We start from the raw sequence: 20,141 nt of genomic DNA on the forward strand, positions 1-20,141 counted from the left end.
CACACATCCCCTCCACAATACATGCCATAATTATCCCCTTCATACTCATCTCCCCTGGCAACAGCTAATTCATTACTCGCGGAGGAAGTTGGCTGTGAGTAATGACACCTAAATGCTGTAATAAGACCTCTCAGTACACTGGCGAGGAAATGGCTGCAATTGAAGCTCTTCCACTTCCTGTCAACCGGGGCTTGGGCACACAAATTGGGGCAAATGCTTTACATTACCTGTACCCTACAGCCTGAAGACTAGCCTAATGAAGGCAAAATTGTACGAATTAAGCGAACGAGAGGCCGCACGGAAAGTGGAAGCATGTGTGTCAAATGGGTTTCTTGTTAATTTGGGTCCGGGAATGGGCTAGATTAGAACGAGACCGGAATTTGCATTGGTCGTGCAATCAGGAAAGACCCGGGGGAAACAAATGCAAACTGTCCATTCAGTCAACTGGCAAGAGACATGTTTCTGCTGCTGCTCCATTAGACATTATAGTATAGTTAGTATAACTAACACACAAACTATCTAGCATATATGCACCTCTATGTAAGTATAGTATAATTGGTATGCAACTCATGTCAAAATGATTATACAGATCAACGTATTTGGCAATAGTAGGAATAGCAAATAGTCTATTTGGCCATAGTGTGAATATTTTGGTAGAACAGTTTCACAAAAGAATAATGTTTTGAAAATCTTTGAGAAGGTTACGTGATGTTCAGGCTGTCCAGGGGCAGTAGAATGAATAATGGCAATATCCCCGTCCAAGCAACCACTCAAACAGCACAGCCCTAGGTTAGCCCACCACAGGATTGGATCATCTCTATGACTTTTGATTGGTTGGCTTTTAATAAAAGCACTCTCTCCTCCAGCAGCCTCTTGGAAAGTCCACCTGTGGGATGAGGTAGGGATCCAAGCCTTTGATTAGTCAGCAGATAATGTTATCTGGCTGATCTTCAATCAGGAAGGACAGGGCCAAAAGCACAATGGAGCCAGACATTTTTTTCATAAGTGGACTGGTGTGCAGATGTAGCCTAGCTGGGTACAGTGCATTCGGAAAGTATTCAGACCTCTTGACTTTTTCCACATTTTGTTACATTACAGCCTTTTCTAAAATGGATTAAATAAATCAAAATCCTTATCAATCTACACACAGTACCCCATAATGACAAAATAATGACAAAAAATTGAAATACCTTATTTACATAAGTTTTCAGACCCTTTGCTATGAGATTCGAAAATTGAGCTCAGGTGCATCCTGTTTCCATTGATCATCCTTGTTTCTAGATGTTTCTACAACTTGATTGGAGTCCACCTGTGGAAAATTCAATTGATTGGACATGATTTGGAAAAGCACACAACGGTCTATATGATGTCCAACAGTACATGAGGTCGAAGGAATTGTGTCAAGGTACAAATCTGGGGAAGGGTACCAAAAGATTTCTGCAGCATTGAAGGTCCCAAAGAACACAGTGGCCTCCATCATTCTTAAATGGAAGATGTTAGGAACCACCAAGACTCTGGCTACCCGGCCAAACTGAGCAATCGGGGAGAAGGGCCTTGGTCAGGGAGGTGACCAAGAACCCAATGGTCACTCTGATAGAGCTCCAGAGTTCCTCTGTGTAGATGGGAGAACTTTCCAGAAAGACAACCACCTCTGTAGCACTCCACCAATCAGGCCTTTATGGTAGAGTGGCCAGAAGGAAGCCACTCCTCAGTAAAAGGCACATGACAGCCCGCTTGGAGTTTGCCAAAAGGCACCTAAAGGATTCAGACCATGAGAAACAAGATTCTGGTCTGATGAAACCAAGATTGAACTCTTTGGACTAAATGCCAAGTGCCACGTCTGGAGGAAGCCTGGCACCATCCCTACGGTGAAGCATGGTGGTGGCAGCATCATACTGTGGGGATGTTTTTCAGCAGCAGGGACTGGTAGACTAGTCAGGATCGAGGGAAAGATGAAGGGAGCAAAGTACAGAGAGATTCTTGATGAAAACCTACTCCAGAGTGCTCAGGACCTCAGACTGGGGCGAAGGTTAAACTTGCAACAGGACAACAACCCTAAGCACACAGCCAAGACAACGCAGGAGTGGCTTCGGGACAAGTCTCTGAATGTCCTTGAGTGGCCCAGCCAGAGCCCGGAATTGAACCCGATCTAACATCTCTGGAGAGACCTAAAAATAGCTGTGCAGCAACACTCCCCATCCAACCTGACAGAGCTTGAGAGGAATGGGATAAACTGGGGCGGCAGGTAGCCTAGTGGTTAGAGCATTGGGCCAGTAACTGAAAGGTTAGATCGAATCCTCGAGCTGGCAAGGTAAAAATCTGTTATTCTGCCCCTGAACAAGGCAGTTAACCCACTGTTCCTAGGCTGTCATTGTAAATAATATTTTTTTCTTAACTGACTTTCCTAGTTAAATTAAGGTTAAATAAAAAAGGAATAAATAAAACTCCCCAAATACAGGTGTGCCAAGCTTGTAACATAATACCGAAGAAGAATCAAGGCTGTAATCGCTGCCAAAGGTGCTTCAACCGAGTACTGAGTAAAGGGTATGAATACTTATGTAAATGTGATATTCATGTTGTTTTTTATACATTTGCAAAAATTACTAAAAACCTGTTTTTGCTTTGTCATTATGGGGTATTGTGTGTAGATTGCTGAGAGGGAAAAACTATTTAATCCATTTTAGAATATGGCTTTAACGTACATTTTTGGCGAAAAAGTCAAGGGGTCTGAATACTTTCCGAATGCATTGTAAGTCTACAACCCCTCTGTCATCCAGAAATACACGTGGACTCTCTAAACAAATCACTGAGAATATGTTGGAAATTGTCAATTAATTCAAACGAGCTAATGTTCTTCTTTTCTTATCATCTGCACTTATAACGAGTTGCATTCGCTCTAGTGCAATCCATCTGTTAACCTGTTATTTCCCAGAGAGATTTAAACCTAGGAGTCTGCCTAATAAACTAAATGTGATGCATTTTGTATTCTAAACGGCATTATGAAAGAATCACAGAGACCACATCCCTCTCCAGCCTGAGAACGTCATCTGCTTTCATCTGCCTCTGAGAAGTGGGTCATTCCTGAAGAGGACACCCCCGGTCCGAAATGGTCATTTTGGCTGCTCAAGCCATGTCACCTAAACAATGGCACTTAGGGGAAAGTTTTTTCTCCCTTCCTTCCTTTCTTCATTCATTCCTTCCTGTCGAGCATTCTGCCTGACTTAGCAAACTCAATGTGTCCCAGCCAATCCCCTCCCCTCCCTCCCCTTCTACTCTTCTCCCCCAAGCAAGGGCCCCCGTCCTGAAAGAGCCTAGCTGACTTGATCAGAACTGAGGAGGGGAGGAAAACAAATGAAAACAAGAAAGCTTACACTCTTATACCCAGGGGCCTCCACGGTGGTGGAATATAACAAGTCAACGAGCAGGTTCCATTCACATGTAGATGGTGGGGGGGGGGGGGGGGGGTACTCATCAGCACCTACAGGGCTCTAAACTATCAACCCCACCCATGACCTCCAGGCTTTACAACAGATTGACGAGTGCAGTGCACTTCCTTGGCAAAAGCATGGAGGAAGTACTCATCAGCACCTACAGGGCTCTAAACTTTCAACCCCACCCATGACCTCCAGGCTTTATACCAGATTGATGATTGCATTGCACTTCCTTGGCAAAAGTATGGACTTTGGCTAAATGAAAGTTGACTGATTGTCGTTCAATTTGACTCATTAACACATAAGGATTACCCACAGTTGGGATTTTGGCTCCAGATAAGCAAAGACAACTTTGATAAGCCTGTAAGCAGGAAACGACCTTTAGCATGAATGCAAATAATTTTCCATAATCAGGAAGCCGATTTATTGCCATTTTACAGGTCTTGACAGCTTTCTTATCTATACGACTTACATAATTACCTTTGGAAGGTAGTCAGAAAGTCCAAAGAATTTTGCCCCATGTGTACCTAACTTTTAAGTCACACTTATACATTTCTCCACACAGTATGTCTTCAAGAAGTTGTAACAGAAAGTCACCTTTTAGCAGCGCAACAATACTTTCTGAGCCCCATGATCACTTGTTCCACATGTTCCAGGGAAAGCTTAGTGCCATGGATAGAGAGTAAAGGAAAGGCCTGTGGTGAGCGAACACTGTTTTGAACCTATAGCCAGAATTCTAAACCTCCCAATCCCAAAGCCCATCCATCCAAACACCACCAGTGTTGATGTGGGGGCTATTTTAGTACAGGCCCGGCTTGGGGCTCGCCCACCAAAGGCCTTTTTAAGTGTGCACCTGCGTAGCATGGCAGAGTGGAGCAGACTGGAGGCTTGATGTGGGCCCAGCTTATAGTATTCCCTCGGGGAGGAAAACATTAGAGAACCCTTTGTTGTCTAGAGCTAAAGCTTCACTACCTACACACCATATATATTGGAGGGAGTAAATACACGACAACACCCCCGAATACCCCCGAGAAAGACCACCGCATAACATCTCTAATATTCCTGTAAAGGCAAATGGAGCGTTTGATTGTGGCAAAACTTGGACTCGGTTATGAGCCCGCGTCGCTGCAACGTCGTAAAGACAAGGCACTTCCAAACAGCTGGTTTCACTTGTTTTCCTCTCATTCTCTCCCTCCCTGTCTCTTTCATTCTCTCTCTCTCTTTTTCCTTTTGTTTCTCCAAAGCGTTGCCATTCGATTCATCCTGAGTGGTGGTGTGAGATTCGCAGGCCAGGGTGGCGGGAGTTGCCTTTCAACTTCTCACCCACACATAACCCACCCAGCTGTCCTCCTCAAGAGCACCACAGATGCAGATAAACAGCCCCGTCTGGGAAAGCCTTTTGCTCTCTGCTAGATTTGAAGCCTGTTAGATTTGAAGTCAGTTTGATTTGAAGCCTGTTAGATTTTAAGCCTGTTTGATTTGAAGCCTGTTAGATTTTAAGCCTGTTTGATTTGAAGCCTGTCTGATTTGAAGCCTTTTAGATTTGAAGCCTGTTTGATTTGAAGCATGTTAGATTTGAAGCCTAGGAATAACAGCCACAGAAACCATATTGTTTTGAACTCGCCCCCCCATAAACTACTGGAACCTCGTTATAAATCTGTTCTAAAATTATAAAAATGTTGAAATAAGCATGAAGACAAACTGACTCTTCCTCAAAAAAAAGGCTAAAGCATTATTCCTTGAGATACACTATTTATACAAAAGTATGTGGACACCCCTTCAAATGAGTGGATTTGGCTATTTCTGCCACACCCATTGCTGACAGGTGTAATAGATCGAGCACACAGCCATGCAATCTCCATAGACAAACATTGGCAGTAGAATGGCCTTACTGAAAGCTCAGTGACTTTCAACATGGCACCATAATATGATGCCACCTTTCCAATAAGTCAAATTTCTGCCCTGCTAGAGTTGCCCTGCTCAACTTTAAGTGCTGTTATTGTGAAGTGGAAACGTCAAGGAGCAACAATGTCTCAGCCGCGGAGTGGTAGGCCACACAAGCTCACAGAATCGTCTGTCCTTGGTTGCAACACTCACTACCCAGTTCCAAACTGCCTCTGGAAGCAATGTCAGCACAAGAACTGTTCGTCGGGACCTTCATGAAATGGGTTTCCACGGCCAAGTAGCCGCACTCAAGCCTAATATCACCATACGCAATGCAAAGCGTCAGCTGGAGGGGTGTAAAGCTCAATGCCATTAGACTTTGGAACAGTGAAAACTCGTTCTTTGGAGCGATGAATCACTCTTCACCATCTGGCAGTCCGACGGATGAATATGGATTTGCCGGATGCCAGGAGAACGCTACCTGCCCCAATGCATAGTGCCAATTGTAATGTTTGGTGGAGGAGGAATAATGGTCTGGGGCTGTTTTTCATGGTTTGGGCTCGGCCCCTTAGTTCCAGTGAAGGGAAATCTTAACGCTACAGCATACAATGACATTATAGATGATTCTGTGCTTCCGACTTTGTGGCAACAGTTTGGGGAAGGCCCTTTCCTGTTTCAGCATGAAAATGCCCCCGTGCACAAAGCAAGGTCCACACAGAAATTATTTGTTGAAATCGATGTGGAGAACTTGACTGGCCTGCACAGAGCCCTGACCTCAACCCCATCGAACAACTTTGGGATGAATTGGAACACCGACTGCGAGTCAGGCTTAATCCCCCAACATCAGTGTCCGACCTCACTAATGTTATTGTGGCTGAATGGAAGCAAGTCCCACAGCAATGTTCCAACATCTAGTGGAAAGCCTTCCCAGAAGAGTGGAGACTATTATAGCAGCAAAGGGGGACCAACTCCATATTAATGCCCATGATTTTGGAATGAGATGTTCGACGAGCAGGTGTCCAAATTATTTTGGTCATGTAGTATATTTATATTTTAAAAAATGTTATCTCTACACAACAAATATGTAAGTATTTAACTGGAAAATCAACATTTTAGGTTAGTTATTCAACGTGTCACATGTTCGTTCTACCTGCAAATTTCAGGATCTCCAATTTAGATTAACAAACCACACAGGTAAAGAATTTGCCCTGCTGGTGGGCTAACTACAGGCTCTATAGACTCTCCCGCTATAGAAGTCCACACACATAATCTAAGGCATTAATCATCCGGCAGTGTACTTTGACCAAGTGGAGCCCTGGCTATGATTGACATGGCTGTTTCTATGAAGGGGATGTGGTCTCTACAAGTCAAGCTGGGGCGTATTATAGAGGGGACGTAGTTAATATGAATTTACAGCAAGGAGAAAGGCTGTCGTCCAGGTTCTGTTACCCCTCCAGCATAACGCAACTATCGAATGCATTAGAGATCGAACCGAGCTTCTTGCAGAGTTCGAAATTGAAAACTTAATTCAACTTTTCTATGAGTGGAGAGATATGGAACTGGACCCTGCTGCACCTAGCCTACACACCAGCCACCATATGAACTGTGCTTAGTATTGAGGAATTCCAGAACAAAACTCCATTGAACTCCATTAAATATCTCTTGGTTGTCATTATTCATTTAACTTTTCTACAGTCCGGGAAATTCGTTTTTGGTGAAGCCACTTCCTCGTTGCCTGTAAAGGTTTTTTACTTATCGTCTTCTCTCTGTCATTTTTGAATGTACACTTAAGGGAGTGAACGTTATTTATAATAAGGGTTACATGAAGAAAATCAGACCTCTCTGAAATATAAATGGTGACCCTCCCCTACACCAAAAATAATCCTTCAAACAAAGTGGATGCCAGACATGTCTGCCGTTTACCCTGACTTCTTGGCCAAACAAGAGCCTTATATATATCCAGTTTTAGAGACTGTTCTTCATCCTAAAAGCATTGCACAGCAGAACGCAGGAATTTTGATAGTGCACAGGGCACAGGGCCAGAAGGTTGTGAGTTCGCAGACCACCGTAGACAAGAGTAGGGGTGGAATGATCTGCTTTATAGTAAAAGCCTTGCATTAATCTATCATCATATTTGCAGGTCCACGAAAAATTGCCTTTTATAAACATTCCATGCAATTCTTCGTAATTTTACATATTAGCGGAATCTTTCTTTAATACCACACAAATTACCGAACTTACAGGCTAAGAATGGAAAGACAGATAGACCTATGTATTCATCTTATCATATTTCTCCAATGCCAAATCACTGTGTCTTGTTTGCAAAGAAACTGTCCCTCTTTGCAAATAGTTCTGAGCATAGTACTTCACTGGCTGACTTTCAAAAGTTAGGCCTACCTTTCCAACCCAGACAGAGTAGGCCTAGCGACTGCAGAAAAATGTAAGCATTAACTGCTGCCTACTCGTCTGCCATGGCTTAACCCAACGAGAGAAGGTCACAAGTGTTTTCCTAAAAGCTGTCTGGGTTTAAACATCTTCTATTGTACAGATAGGGAATTGCTTAATCAATTGATAGTGAAAGAATTAGATTAGGCCTACTTCCCAAGCAAAGTCAGTCTCTGAATGTCAAAGAAAGGAAACAATGATATCCCAATGCCTAGGAGTCATGTCTTTTCCGGGGTCTTTTTACAGCTTGTTTCTAGCATAAAGAATCGCGGACCAAAGTGCTTTTATATATAACTTTATATAATCGGATCCGTTTTATTGTCTTCATAGTATAAAGCTAAGAAGTGGTAGGCCTGTGCTTTTTGCCATTTTCTTTAATAATAGGTTGACATATGGCATACCCTCAATTCGAGTCTTGGTTTTAACTTAACACCCCTTCACTGACATGGCGGTAAAGTACTTAAAGAGTGCATGGTGGGTGGAGGACTTGACCAACACATTTATGGATATAGCAGCCTATAGCCTAATTTCGTCTGTCAAACAGGTAGACCAACCTCTTATTTCTTAATTAGGAAGAAATAGGCTCCAACACAAAGACCTCTTGTTTTTAGTCAAGTGTAATTAAAATTAATAAGGTTTAAATGAATTATGCCTACTTGAAAGTGTCTACTTTCAGCACCTTGAGCTGTCCATTCCGATTGATTGTGCCACAGCTGCTGCTTCAAGTTTCAACACCACAATGTAAGTTATTAGCATCTGGTTTATTGTAAGGTCACTAACTCTGATAAATGCACCCTGGGCAAGAAATATATTGTTTTTAATAAAAATCAACTATAGTACTAGGAAGCTATCAAAGTTGACCTCCGGTCCTCCTCATCTTCGTGCTCTCCTTCTCAAACTGAACAGAACATGCAGTAAGCTATAAGGCTGGTCCACGCGCAAGAGAGTGAATTGTTTGAACTACGACTAATAAAATAAAACATTTTGGAAGAAACCTTTGACTCCTGAACTGCCACCGTAAGCCTACACAGCACAGCCATTGATTGGTTAGGCAGGACACACACAAAAAAAACGTTTTTGATCAGCAAATGCAGAGCAGGCTGGGGCTCAGGGTTGGAATATCAATTGCAATGTGTAATGAAGCCTAGTTTTATTTACACCATCCCAGCAGCTATCTTAGAAATATAACTTTGCTTTGTGCTTCTCCGAGCATGCACTTCGTAGCCTATAGGCTATGGATCATTTGATCGAGACCACACTAAATAGCCAATAGGCTCGCTTGATATTGCGCGCCCAGCGGAGAATGAGAGATGAAGGGCTGCATCGGGCACACATCGATATATAACCTAATAAGCAACTAATTCAAAAACACTGAGAAATATTGACATTTCATCAATTACAAATTACATGACCCTCCTCTGGACAAGATTTAAAAAAAAATACTAAACCCTCCCCTTGACAGAAATTGAAAAAGCATGACCCTCCCCTATTTTCCTTCAGGTAACCATTCTGTACATTTCCATCCGTTACTAAAGTCACCAAAAAGTGAGCGGAGCCCCATTTCAAAGCCCTTGAAGAACAAAAGCAAAACAAGATGAAAAGAGGGATTCTATGATCTGGCCCTGTAATTACACATTTCTAGAACCCTGTGCTTCACTATCAACAACAGATAAGGCTTTTCTGTGTTCCTCGCCTTTGATCTGGGGGTCCCTTCAATCACTTAGAGAAGAGGGGGACTCAGTGCTTCCTGTTCGGGACCCCCCTGAAAACCGCTCTCTAACTTACCAGTAGGTAGACTCACAGAGCGTTTCGACTTCAGACATTTTGTCTACATTGCATTTTAAGAGATAGCTAGCTAGTTAGCCTAGCAAATGTAGCTATGTAGTTTTAATTTTACATTAGGTAGTGTCTATTGTTACCTATTTTGTTATGGGTTTATAGTACCCATGAGAGAAGGAGACAAACAAGGGAGAAAAAAAGAGTCCTGTCTGCTTGACTCATGCCTCAAATGTTAAACTACCAAGTAGTATACTTTCTAACAGCCAAGTGCTATTTTTTGTGTCTAACTAATAGAACTAGAAAACACTAAATTCCACCAAACCTATTTTGTAGCACTTTGTCAGGGTTTGTAGCACTGTTGTATTTTTGCAATGCGTCCTGGTTTGGTACACTATTGGAGAGTCTCAGGAGTCATAGATCACTTGGTGGTTATCCATAAAATATGTACCTTTGTCATTTGAGAAACTCGCTTTGTACTGGTTTTAGAAGGAACCCAATCAACTAATTTTGAGCAAGCATTTAGTGACTAACTCACTGTTTAAACCTCTTTCTTGATCCTCTCAAGAAGTGCTTTGGTATTTGGAATTCCAGTCCTGACAGAGCAGTGATGTGGAATCCCTGTGATCAATGCTGAAGGAAATAGGAGTGCTTAACAAGGTGCTAACGCAGATCAGTTAAACTAAGTAACCAGATAGGGACCTGTGAAAGGCCCTGAGCAGCCATCACTGAACTGTTGCTCACCTGTTGACTACTCAGTTGACTCAAGGATCCACTGATAGTAGAGATTAAAGGGAACCTTTAAAGGCCCCTATTGAGGGTCAACCGGAAGGAGGGAGGAAAGGAAGGGAGGGGGGGCAAACAGCAATGGAGAGGTTAACTAAAGCAGGGGCCTTCCATCTCCCTCCCACCACTCCACCCCCCACCAACAGAAAAAACCTCTGACATGACCCCCAGCCGAGAGCCGGACGGACTAAAGCCTCCCATTGTTGTCCCTTATACAGGATCACCGAGCCTGCCAGTGAAAAAGGGGGAGGAGAGGTGGGGTGGATGGGGGGGGGGACTGCCAGCTCAAACACAATCGTGTGATAGGACTTGGCCCTATCTAATCAAGGGCAGGGGGTCACTTCCGAACAACCGGGCTATAAAAGATTATTTCCTGCCGCATAACAGAGGAGCCGTTGGGGAGGGTGGGAGGAGAGGAAGAAGGGAGGGTAGGGGGCGGAGAAAGATGGGAAAATGGGGGAGGGGTGCAGGCTGTCTGTGAGGAGAGGAAGTGAATTGAAAAAAACCCAGCAGACGGGAACCATCTGGCTAGATGGTAGTATAATCTTTAAAAAGAGACTGGGAGGGGTGAGCCACCCCACCCCCACCCTCCACCCAACCCCACCCACCAAGCACACACCCTCCGAAAGGGCCCACTGCGTCCAAGGAATGATTTAAGCTCTTGAATTTTTTTAAATAAAGTTTTGGGAGTCATTTTTTTCCCTTGGTTGAGATATCAAGGAAAAAGGGAAGGAGCGGGGGGGGGGGGGGGGGGGGGGGGTTGAGCATATTGAACATCGCTCATACAGACCTCTCCCTGGGGGCTGTTAAGATAGGACATGATCTTATCAATGTGGGCCCATCCGGCCAGAAGGAAGAGCAGTATAGCTAATATGAAGAATACTTTACTGTATTTCTTTAGCCTGCAGCGTTTGAGAGAATAACACTTCAGCCATCAGCATCGTGTCAATGTAACATTCTACCCGCTACACCGGAAACCAAACAAAATCGACTTTATTTCTCAGTATTTCAATTCACACAAGATGAATGAACGCTAGCGGCAGTCATCGAGAATTGAACCTCAGCAATTCTTGAGCTTGGACGCTGCCATTGGAAGTGACGCAACGTGGACAGTATAGCAGCTTTCATTGATTTCCAAGGAAGCATTTCCTATATGGCTGATGGCTGAGGGCAATGCCGGACGACCGATGGCTGTAGTGTAGCAGGGCCTTAAGGTGGAGTTTTTGTTGGTGTACTTTTTCAGAACACTGTCATCCAACTGTTGTTTTAAAATGTCTAAATGTAATTATATTTTCTAAAGTTCCCAGATGAGCAATTCTTCACAGCTCCCTCTGATCAATCCATCTTCACCTCTAGTTACATTTCTTAGATAAACACATTGTTGTTCTTTTTTCTTTAACCTTTATTTAACTAGGAAAGTCATCTTCATTTACAATGACGGCCTACCCCGCCCAACGCTGGGACAATTGTGGGCATTGGCCACTTCCCTTTGATTGAATTTTCAGTTAGTAGAACACATAATCACCGACGTCCATTGGCTATGAGCAAAAGCGCAAAGCTCATCTCTCAAACACGCCTGGCCATTAATTACAATAGGATCCCCCTGAATGATTGCCAGGGTTTGGGTATTGGTCCTCTCACTCAGGCCCCGCCTTCTCTTCCCCATCCCCTACTGGCCTTTGTCCATAAAATGCCTGACAAAGACAGGAAGAGGGGCTTGGGAAGAATGTCTGGTATTAGATGTCAGTAACGCCGCATAGACACATGGCACTTGGGGACGATGTGTGAAGGGTTTACACCCTGGCCCTCTGTGTGTGAAACCATGGAGCAAATGCAGAGGCTTGATTCCAATGGAACACCTCTACCAAAGTAGTCCCAGCACCTGATAAAATATTGTTTATTACTCATGTGAATTATAAAAGGTCACTAAAGTAAATTAGTGTCTACCTTGTTACCAACCAGCCCGAGATAGAAACCTGGATGTAACAGGAGTTATATGTTGTTATTTTTTATTTTACTCGGTTTAGATGATTTTATAGCACATTTTCTGTATTCACCATCAGATGGTTCTCTCTATTTCTCAGAAACAGTTTCGCCCAACAAAGAGCAAAAACATTTTCAACATAACGGAAGCAAACCAAACCAACTCAAGTGAGAGGCATAGCAACCCCTCATCCTATCCCTTAAACCCATCTCTGCTGTCCCTCATAGCGAATTTCCATTTAGACGGTATTAAGAAAATAATGGAAATCCGCTTAGGTTAGGCAAACTGAAAGCGGAGCTTTGCCTTTGGTGACAAATCCTCCGGGCAGTGTTTATAGAAGACCTTCAGCGTCAGCAGCAGTGCCCTAGCTAAGGACAGCCCTGGCCGGCAGCAGAGCTTGTGGGTTGGAGGTTCCACCATGGTGACTCACAGGGTAATCATGCATGTTTGCACTCGCAAGTCCCCAATGCTGTCAGAGGGCCCTGGGAGTAGGGCCGCCAAGCTTTACACACTCCAAAATAGCACCCCGTGGGCGTGTGGTGCTGCTAAATTTACTCTGCAACAAGTGCGAGGGAGCCAGTTCGCTTTGCTGCCACTTGTGCCATGGAATTACTTAATAGTGACTCAGGTTGACTTTTAACCATTTCTTTTATTTACTGAGATGCAGTGCCTTAGACTGCTGCACTTGACATAATGATGATGAATATGGAAGCTTGTAGGGGCAATGACAAATAATTTCATGGAGCGGAATCTGATATATATAAAAAAGGAAACTAGTTTTCAGACACTTAAAACTTATTTTGGTATTTCATCTAATTTGGGGGGGGGGGGACAAGGCTATTAAGGGACTCTTGTTAAAAACTGAGACCTGGAACTGGCAAGCAAATATATATTTCCTTATTTGGGTCAGACTGGAAAATATTAAGTAAACATTTGCTTCCTGTTAGCCGCCTCCAAAATAAAATTTTAGCTCTGTCCTGTGTTAGGGATCTAAAGTGAAACCTGAAAAAAAGAGGCCTCCCATTGTTTGCGATTGTCCAGAAGCAAATGGGTCTCGAATTGCAGCTCTGAAAGGTAACAGGAAATTGACAAATCGCTAACCCACTCAACCATTCAGAGGAACAAACGGTACATTCCAGCAGAAAATGGAAATGCACATTAAAAAGGAGCCATGTTCTGTTCATGCAAATTGTTGAACCACAGTGACAGGGAATCCTACAGGTTGTTCCCTGCAAGAGCTTAACCAGATAAATCACAAAATGCCACTTCTTTGGTTTTCTACAAAAATACCACTCAATGTTTACCACCCAGCCTAGTTATTTTATCCACATTAGCCTTTACCTCCCTGAACTGTGCTTGTTTTATTCCTGAGGTCAAGTTTCCCACTCCCCCCAAACTGAGATTGTCTGAAATACTAATTGCCCCCTCAAAGTTAAACCCTGGTATTTTAGTGTTTCCTGTTGCCGCTCTGCTATTTCAGACTCACTAACCTTTAGAAGTGAAGACTCATCCCCTGGGGGTCAGCAAACTTCCAGAGTGATAAATTCACTGACAAAAACAGGCAGCCAAATGGGGGGCTGTATCTGCCCCATCTTTACCTTTAGTGAAGGAACCATGCAATAAAAGCTTGGCATTGATAGCAGGTTTATTATCTTTGAACAGGTGGACCTGGGTAGTTGTAAAGGTGGCTCTCATTTCTCAGACACATACTGTGGCCTCACAATATGGAGACCATTTGAGAGTTGGGAAGATTGATATACTGTAGCAACTTTTAAAACCAGGGATTAAAGCCATTGCTTAGTTTGTGGGTGACCTCTTGTCTGGAATGAAGTTTATCAAGTGTTGGAACTTCCAGTTAGTATCATTGGTGGCCATTTTGCATTCAGATGTAGGCTTATTTTACATTATCAGTTTAAAGAGAAATCAAGTAAATAAATAGAATCCCGAAATAACGGGCTTGCAACATTCAGGTTAAAAGTGGTTCTGACTCACTTCAAGTAAAAACATTTTTACCAGCATTCCACACATGAACAAATGAGTGTACAGCAAAGTGGTGTTGACCAAACTATTCCACGTTACACAAAGAAATGTTGCAAGAACTAAACTTGGACCCAATCACTGCTTATGAAATGCCCTATTACCCAGAAAGCTTTCAAACCAGAGTTAAACACTCCCAAGGGTCAATGTAACGAGGATAATCAAGACACAAGACATTTTTTTTAATTAATTAATATATTTTCTGCATTAAAGTTAACATAGTTTATTCTTTTGTGCCACCCTTTCATTTTTCAGTAAGTATTGATATTGTTATATTCAGACATGAGTAAATTTAAGACTGTCTTTTGCAATAAATATCATAAAATAATAGAGCTTCACATAATAAATATTTTTACAAAAACAAAAAAAGACATTTTCCTTTTCTTTTCTTTTTTTAAAGCCAGATCACTCTTATGGATTTGAGCATACAATTTACAAAACAAAAACAAGGGGAAAAATGCCACAATGTGTGTGAATGATGAGTGGGGAAGGGGGAGAAGCATATCCAACAGAATACTATGAGATGGATGTGCTTTCCACAATGCAACCCGAGCACAGAAACCCAGCTAGCCATGGTCTGAGTGGGGTAGCAACTGGGAATTCTAACAATCCTTGTTTGCTATGAACACGTGGTAACAGCTACATATCGCCTAGCTAGATAGTCCTTCACAGATTTGGTAAGAGGCTGCTCTCACTTGAAGCTTACAGCACCAGGTAAACACTGCCTAGCTAACAGAAAATTATTTCTAAAAGAGTGTTAATAAGTAGCTGAAGAGAGACAAAAAAACAACAACCATTGAAGACAAACACTGGTCTGTAAAAACATGGTCCTGTTGCAAAAAGGAAGGAGAAAAAAAAAGAAGAATTGAGTGGTTTTCATATTCCATGCTTTACTCCTATCAGGAGAAAAGGAAGTGGGTGGGAGGTGCTTAAAATGTTTGATAAACATCAATAGTAATAGTGACTATTATGGTCATCATCATTATTATTGTCAAAACCACACAGGGGAACGACTGCCCGCCCCTCTACCCACACACACACACACAGGATCAGGAAGGCTTTTCCTGGGCCTGGTGGGACCAGCGCTCCAGTTTGCAATAGACAGTGTTGGAGTTCTTGCAGCGGCAGCCGGGCCTGTTGACTTGGTCGTAGCAGCCCTGGCACGCCTTTAGGCACCCCTTGACGGGCGGGTAGCACAGCAAACAGGGGAACAGTACCGACAGTAATCCCATGCAGAGGAAGCGTGAGCAGCAGTGGGAGCGGGACAGCGAGCAGGGGTGGTCGGCGCACGAGTCCCCCTCGTCGTCGTTGGAACAGTGGTAGAAGATGCCCTTGACCAGGCACATGCACGTGCCATGCTCCAGGGCGCTCTCCGCCGAGCACAGGCACTGGCCATTGCAGGCCAGGCACGAGGGCAGGGTCCTTGGAGCTGTGCAGTCTCCGCACTTGCACTTCCCGCAGCATTCGCAGATGAACTGGTGGCCAGAGGCCATGTCCCCTTTCCCTGAGGGCTTGAGCGGTGCCTCCAGTGGCGGCAGCGGGTGCGAGCCCTGCTGGGAGGCTAGCAGCGCCTTGGGCTGAGTCCGAACAGGCTGAGCACGCTCGGCTCTGTGGTGGTGCTGGTGGAGGGCCACCATCCCTGGCCTAGAGGGAGGCGAGCGGGCCAGGAGTCCCTGCTCAGAGGATACACTGCTGTTGCTCCCTGAGCTAGCCGCACTGCCTGTACTGGTGGAGCGATTAAGGCCCGGGGCCCTAGCGCTACACTGCTGGCCCCCGGCTACTACCACTACCCCACCATGGTGGCCCTGCCCTATCGGCCGGTGCTCGTAGTTGTTGTTCACATTGACGAGGATCACCTCGTGAGTCCTCTCCTGCTGCTTGTCGGGCCTGGGCGCCATGCGGGGTGCAGGGGGCCTCCGGACCACCGAGGGCCCTTCTGTGTACTCGTTGCTGGAGCGGATGGCCTTGATTTGGTCCAGGGAAAGGATGGCGGCATGTTGGAGCTCCCGCTCGTAATCCGACCTCTGCCGGTCCTCCAGGGAAGGCTGCTGAATCACCACTAATGAACCGCCAGGGCCATGTTGACTTTGGAGCGCCATCTGGGGTGATCACCACTTCCGACATTCACCATGGACTTGGCATGCATCGGAAAACCTGCAAGGGACAGCAAGAGAGACACAGGAAAGGGCTATCAGTAAAGACAAGGATGTCATTTGCAAATGAGAAATATAGGGTGGTAGAGTTTTGGAAAACTGTTCCCTTATCATTTTAGATTCAACTTTTGATTGTAAAAGCTAAATAGCTGAAAAGGTAGAACCATCAATAGATCCTTGGATGGTCTCAATTTATAGATCTAACATTGTTCATTGATGATCAAATTTCATCAAAGTTATAAAACGGGTTAAGAGCACATAGTCTATTGAGAGCAGTATGCTATTTTGTGCTTACATTCCGATTTTATTATTAGCAGACGCTATTTATCCAGTTAGTCAATTAATCTTAAAATAGCTAGGTTAGGCAACCACATCAGTCGTAATACGTACATTATTCTTCAAATAAATTAAGTTATCAGCAAAGTCAGTGCTAGTAGAAAAAGACAAGTGCAGTCAATATTTTTAACTAATTAAGAACATGTTCACATAGCCCTACTAGTTTTTTATGCAAGCCGAGTGGGGGGAAAAGTGGACTATTTTCATACCTTCCTCAATATGCACACATCCAAACTTCAGTACAAATAGGCTACTTCCCGTCCTCGTTTACATTTGTATGACTGGTTAACATTTAAATGTGCCAAGGCGACGGAACGAGGCCACGATCCAATAGGACAAAATTAGCTGCCTCGCGTATTATTCGATTACTAAACGATTACTAGACGGTTAGAAGGAAATGTGGTGACAAAACTAAGGTCACGACAGAACCCGACAATAGTGTCAACTTTATGTCCATATAATTTCAAGCACATTTGACAACTGAATTAAAGCCAATACCATTACTGGTTTAAAATATCAACAGCTTCTGGAATTAACCGTGGTAGGTCTGGCTATAAAGTCAGTCGTATCTCTTGTAACTGTAACGCAAACGGGACCCTACTCAATAGGCATAAACACATTTTGTCAGTCTAATCAACATGACGCAAGCATACAAACAAGTTTAAAAACCGATACAATTTGCAGATAGGCATATGCGCGAAGACAGCTTGCTTATAAGCAGAGCCCTATAATTGATTGACTTCATGAAACCCCACAGTAGCTTACACGGAGCACAGTAACTAGGTTTAGCCAGTAGATAGACGGGCGGCCTAATTATTGTATTGTAAAAGGACAAATACACCGACAGTCCTAGTGTAGGCTACTTCAAATATGTCTATGCCCTAGGGTTTAGTTGACCGAGAGACGTCCCATGTGATAGAAACCACAGAGGATCAAATCAACGGATCTAGAGATGAATAGAAAAACAAGGGGGAAACCGCTTATGAATGAAAACTAGGCTACCGTGGGGGTGGGGTGTTTGTTTGCGCGTCGGAGTGATCGCTCTCCCCTCTGAACCAAACTATGAACGTTTTGATTCCTTTCGAGAGTCGAATGGTCTGTGTTAAATAGGCATTCCGAGTAGAGGACACAAGCAAGCATGTACAATATGAAGCGAACTCTCCACAGATGCAAGCACCAGATGATGCGTGTTCCCAAGCCCATCTATCTCGACATATACTAACAACAAGCATAGTCCATGCAACTGGCAACAATGTTTCCAGAGCTGGAGTTCTGAAGCCTATGCGTATATTAGCCTACTTAACCGAGGAAGATTAATTGTGAAATGTTCGTTGTATCCAGTCTACATTTTAGCAACAAAGAATCTATGAATAAACCAGACATTTCCAACATGTTTCATTGAGGGGAGATACGCACCCATCTGTAACCATCCATAACGTCGAATCCATCAACCAATATACCAAAACTCCATCCAAGGAAATAGTCCAAGCGTATTTTAATTAGCTCTTAAAATTCGTAACGACGGCTTTAAATCCAAATACGGATGTTGTATCTTCTTTCGTTATTCCTTCTCAAAATATGGTGCCTTACACCAATGTGCTCCAGAAACGGTAAATCAACGTTTCTTTATGGAATAGGTACCAAATAGCCTAAAAGTTGCGCACTTGAGAACGATCTGGTCAGACAACACTGTTTATTAGTCCTAGAGCAGAATAACAATTGCAGGGAAAAGCTTTAGGATTCTTAAAAGCACAATAATTCACGATTTGAAGACAAATAATTGTATATCCAATGGCTTTCAGTCTTCTAATTCTGCTTGGAGAATAGTAAAAGTAGGTTTTTGTTGTGCGGAATGCTCAAAAGCAAGCGCTAGTCGAAGAAGTGCTCTCATCAACACTGCAGGACTGTCGAGCACTGAATGAATGAGAATGTAGGGCTCAGTGTTTGCTCGACAAGCCAACTCCCATTGGCCATTCACGCCACTGAAAAAGGATACATCGCATCCGCTCTTAATTCATTGGGCAGATGTGTAAGGCCGGGCGATAGAGATGTGTGCAGCAGTTAAGGTGGAACGGTTTACAATAGCCGATAAACTCATTTCCGTTCTTGTGGTTGCAAACTATTGAACAGTGGCAACAAAATGATCCCTTTTGAATCGATAACGTTGTTTTATTTGATGCATTTCACGGTATCTCACCATTCCATTTACGTATGGCAGAGTTAGAAATACACAAATGCGCATAAAACTCTAGGCAGAAAATAATGTAGCCTAAGTATGTAATACTGTTGGCCTAAAGTCTATATCTAAAATACCATAATAAAATGGCCGATATAGAAAATGAAATGGAAATCCCTCGACTACTCATTTGTTTATTTTCCCAGTGGCTCAGTAAACTTAACTTCGGAGCCCCCTTAAGAAAAAGGCACCCCACAAGCAACGGGAAAGATTCCCCCCACCCACCGCCTCCCCTCTGTTCTTGACTGTCTGGTTTGATTGGTGTCGCGGATGCGCTACATCCGGATCCACGAGAAAAGGAAGTTCAATACAGAGTCAATTTATCCTCTTCAAATGGAAAAATCAATAGATGAATGACCTCAATACAATCTCGGGTCAGCAAATTCTGCAAAACTTCTACATTTAACGGACTGATAAATGCATCTGTAGGCTTATATGTCTCTGGTGTTTGGGTGGATATATATACAACAACAAAAATAGTTTGGAAGCTTAAGGCTTGATGATAAAACAATTCCTGCTGGATTCCCAAACGACAGATGGGAACCTCTTCATAGTGGTCAGAAGTGCGGAGAGAAGTCAGACATTTTACGGTGACCCTACAGCAATTAACAGATTTCCATGGATGCAATGATTAATATACCATCCGTGCTTGTTTTCACCCTGGATATATCCAATAAGCAAATGGAAAGTGCACATTATTAAAGATGAATGCAAACGTTTCCTTCAAACTTCTCACGCCATTCAATAATCTGTGCTGCGTTATATATAACTCCTGCTTTGAAAATAGCCTAAGAAAGACCCTTGGTTAAATGAATTGATGTTGGCTATGTTTCTGCATTGTAATCTTTTTTTTACCATGCCTAATATAATCGATTTGTCTTATGAAGATAACATTTTAAAAAGCATTAACAAGCATATAGAGAAACAATTAATTTATTACATTGTAGCCTAATATTTCTTTTCAGGTAGAACAGGTTTCTAAACAACACTTTTGTAGAGAATTGTGCCATAAGATTGGTTATTTAGGAAGACTAACAATTAGGCCTACTGAGCACATTCAGAAGTAGCCTATT

General features: G+C 43.3%; 1 protein-coding gene across 2 annotated transcripts; it reads right to left on the bottom strand.

The window, feature by feature from the left end:
- Positions 1–14,528: 14,528 nt before the first annotated feature.
- LOC120048000 (protein sprouty homolog 1-like) lies at positions 14,529–18,789 on the bottom strand. Of its 2 annotated transcripts, none has more exons than XM_038993656.1 (2): positions 18,249–18,789; positions 14,529–16,497 (listed from the first exon to the last, which is right to left on the bottom strand). In XM_038993656.1, exon 2 carries the CDS (start codon positions 16,440–16,442, stop codon positions 15,393–15,395), a length of 1,050 nt encoding a protein of 349 aa, XP_038849584.1. In that variant the 5' UTR covers positions 16,443–16,497; positions 18,249–18,789; the 3' UTR covers positions 14,529–15,392. The 2 variants fall into 2 exon arrangements, with proteins under 2 accessions (XP_038849584.1, XP_038849585.1); XM_038993657.1 differs by lacking the exon at positions 18,249–18,789 and adding an exon at positions 17,042–18,221 and having other exon boundaries at positions 14,538–16,497.
- Between the last annotated feature and the right edge of the window lie 1,352 nt (positions 18,790–20,141).

The sequence above is a fragment of the Salvelinus namaycush genome, chromosome 5, assembly GCF_016432855.1.
Source record: "Salvelinus namaycush isolate Seneca chromosome 5, SaNama_1.0, whole genome shotgun sequence".
Lineage (NCBI taxonomy): Eukaryota > Metazoa > Chordata > Actinopteri > Salmoniformes > Salmonidae > Salvelinus > Salvelinus namaycush.

Coding starts and splice junctions, on each gene's coding strand:
- LOC120048000 (XM_038993656.1), bottom strand. CDS start 16,442: ATGGCGCTCCAAAGTCAACATGGCCCTGGCGGTTCATTAGTGGTGATT.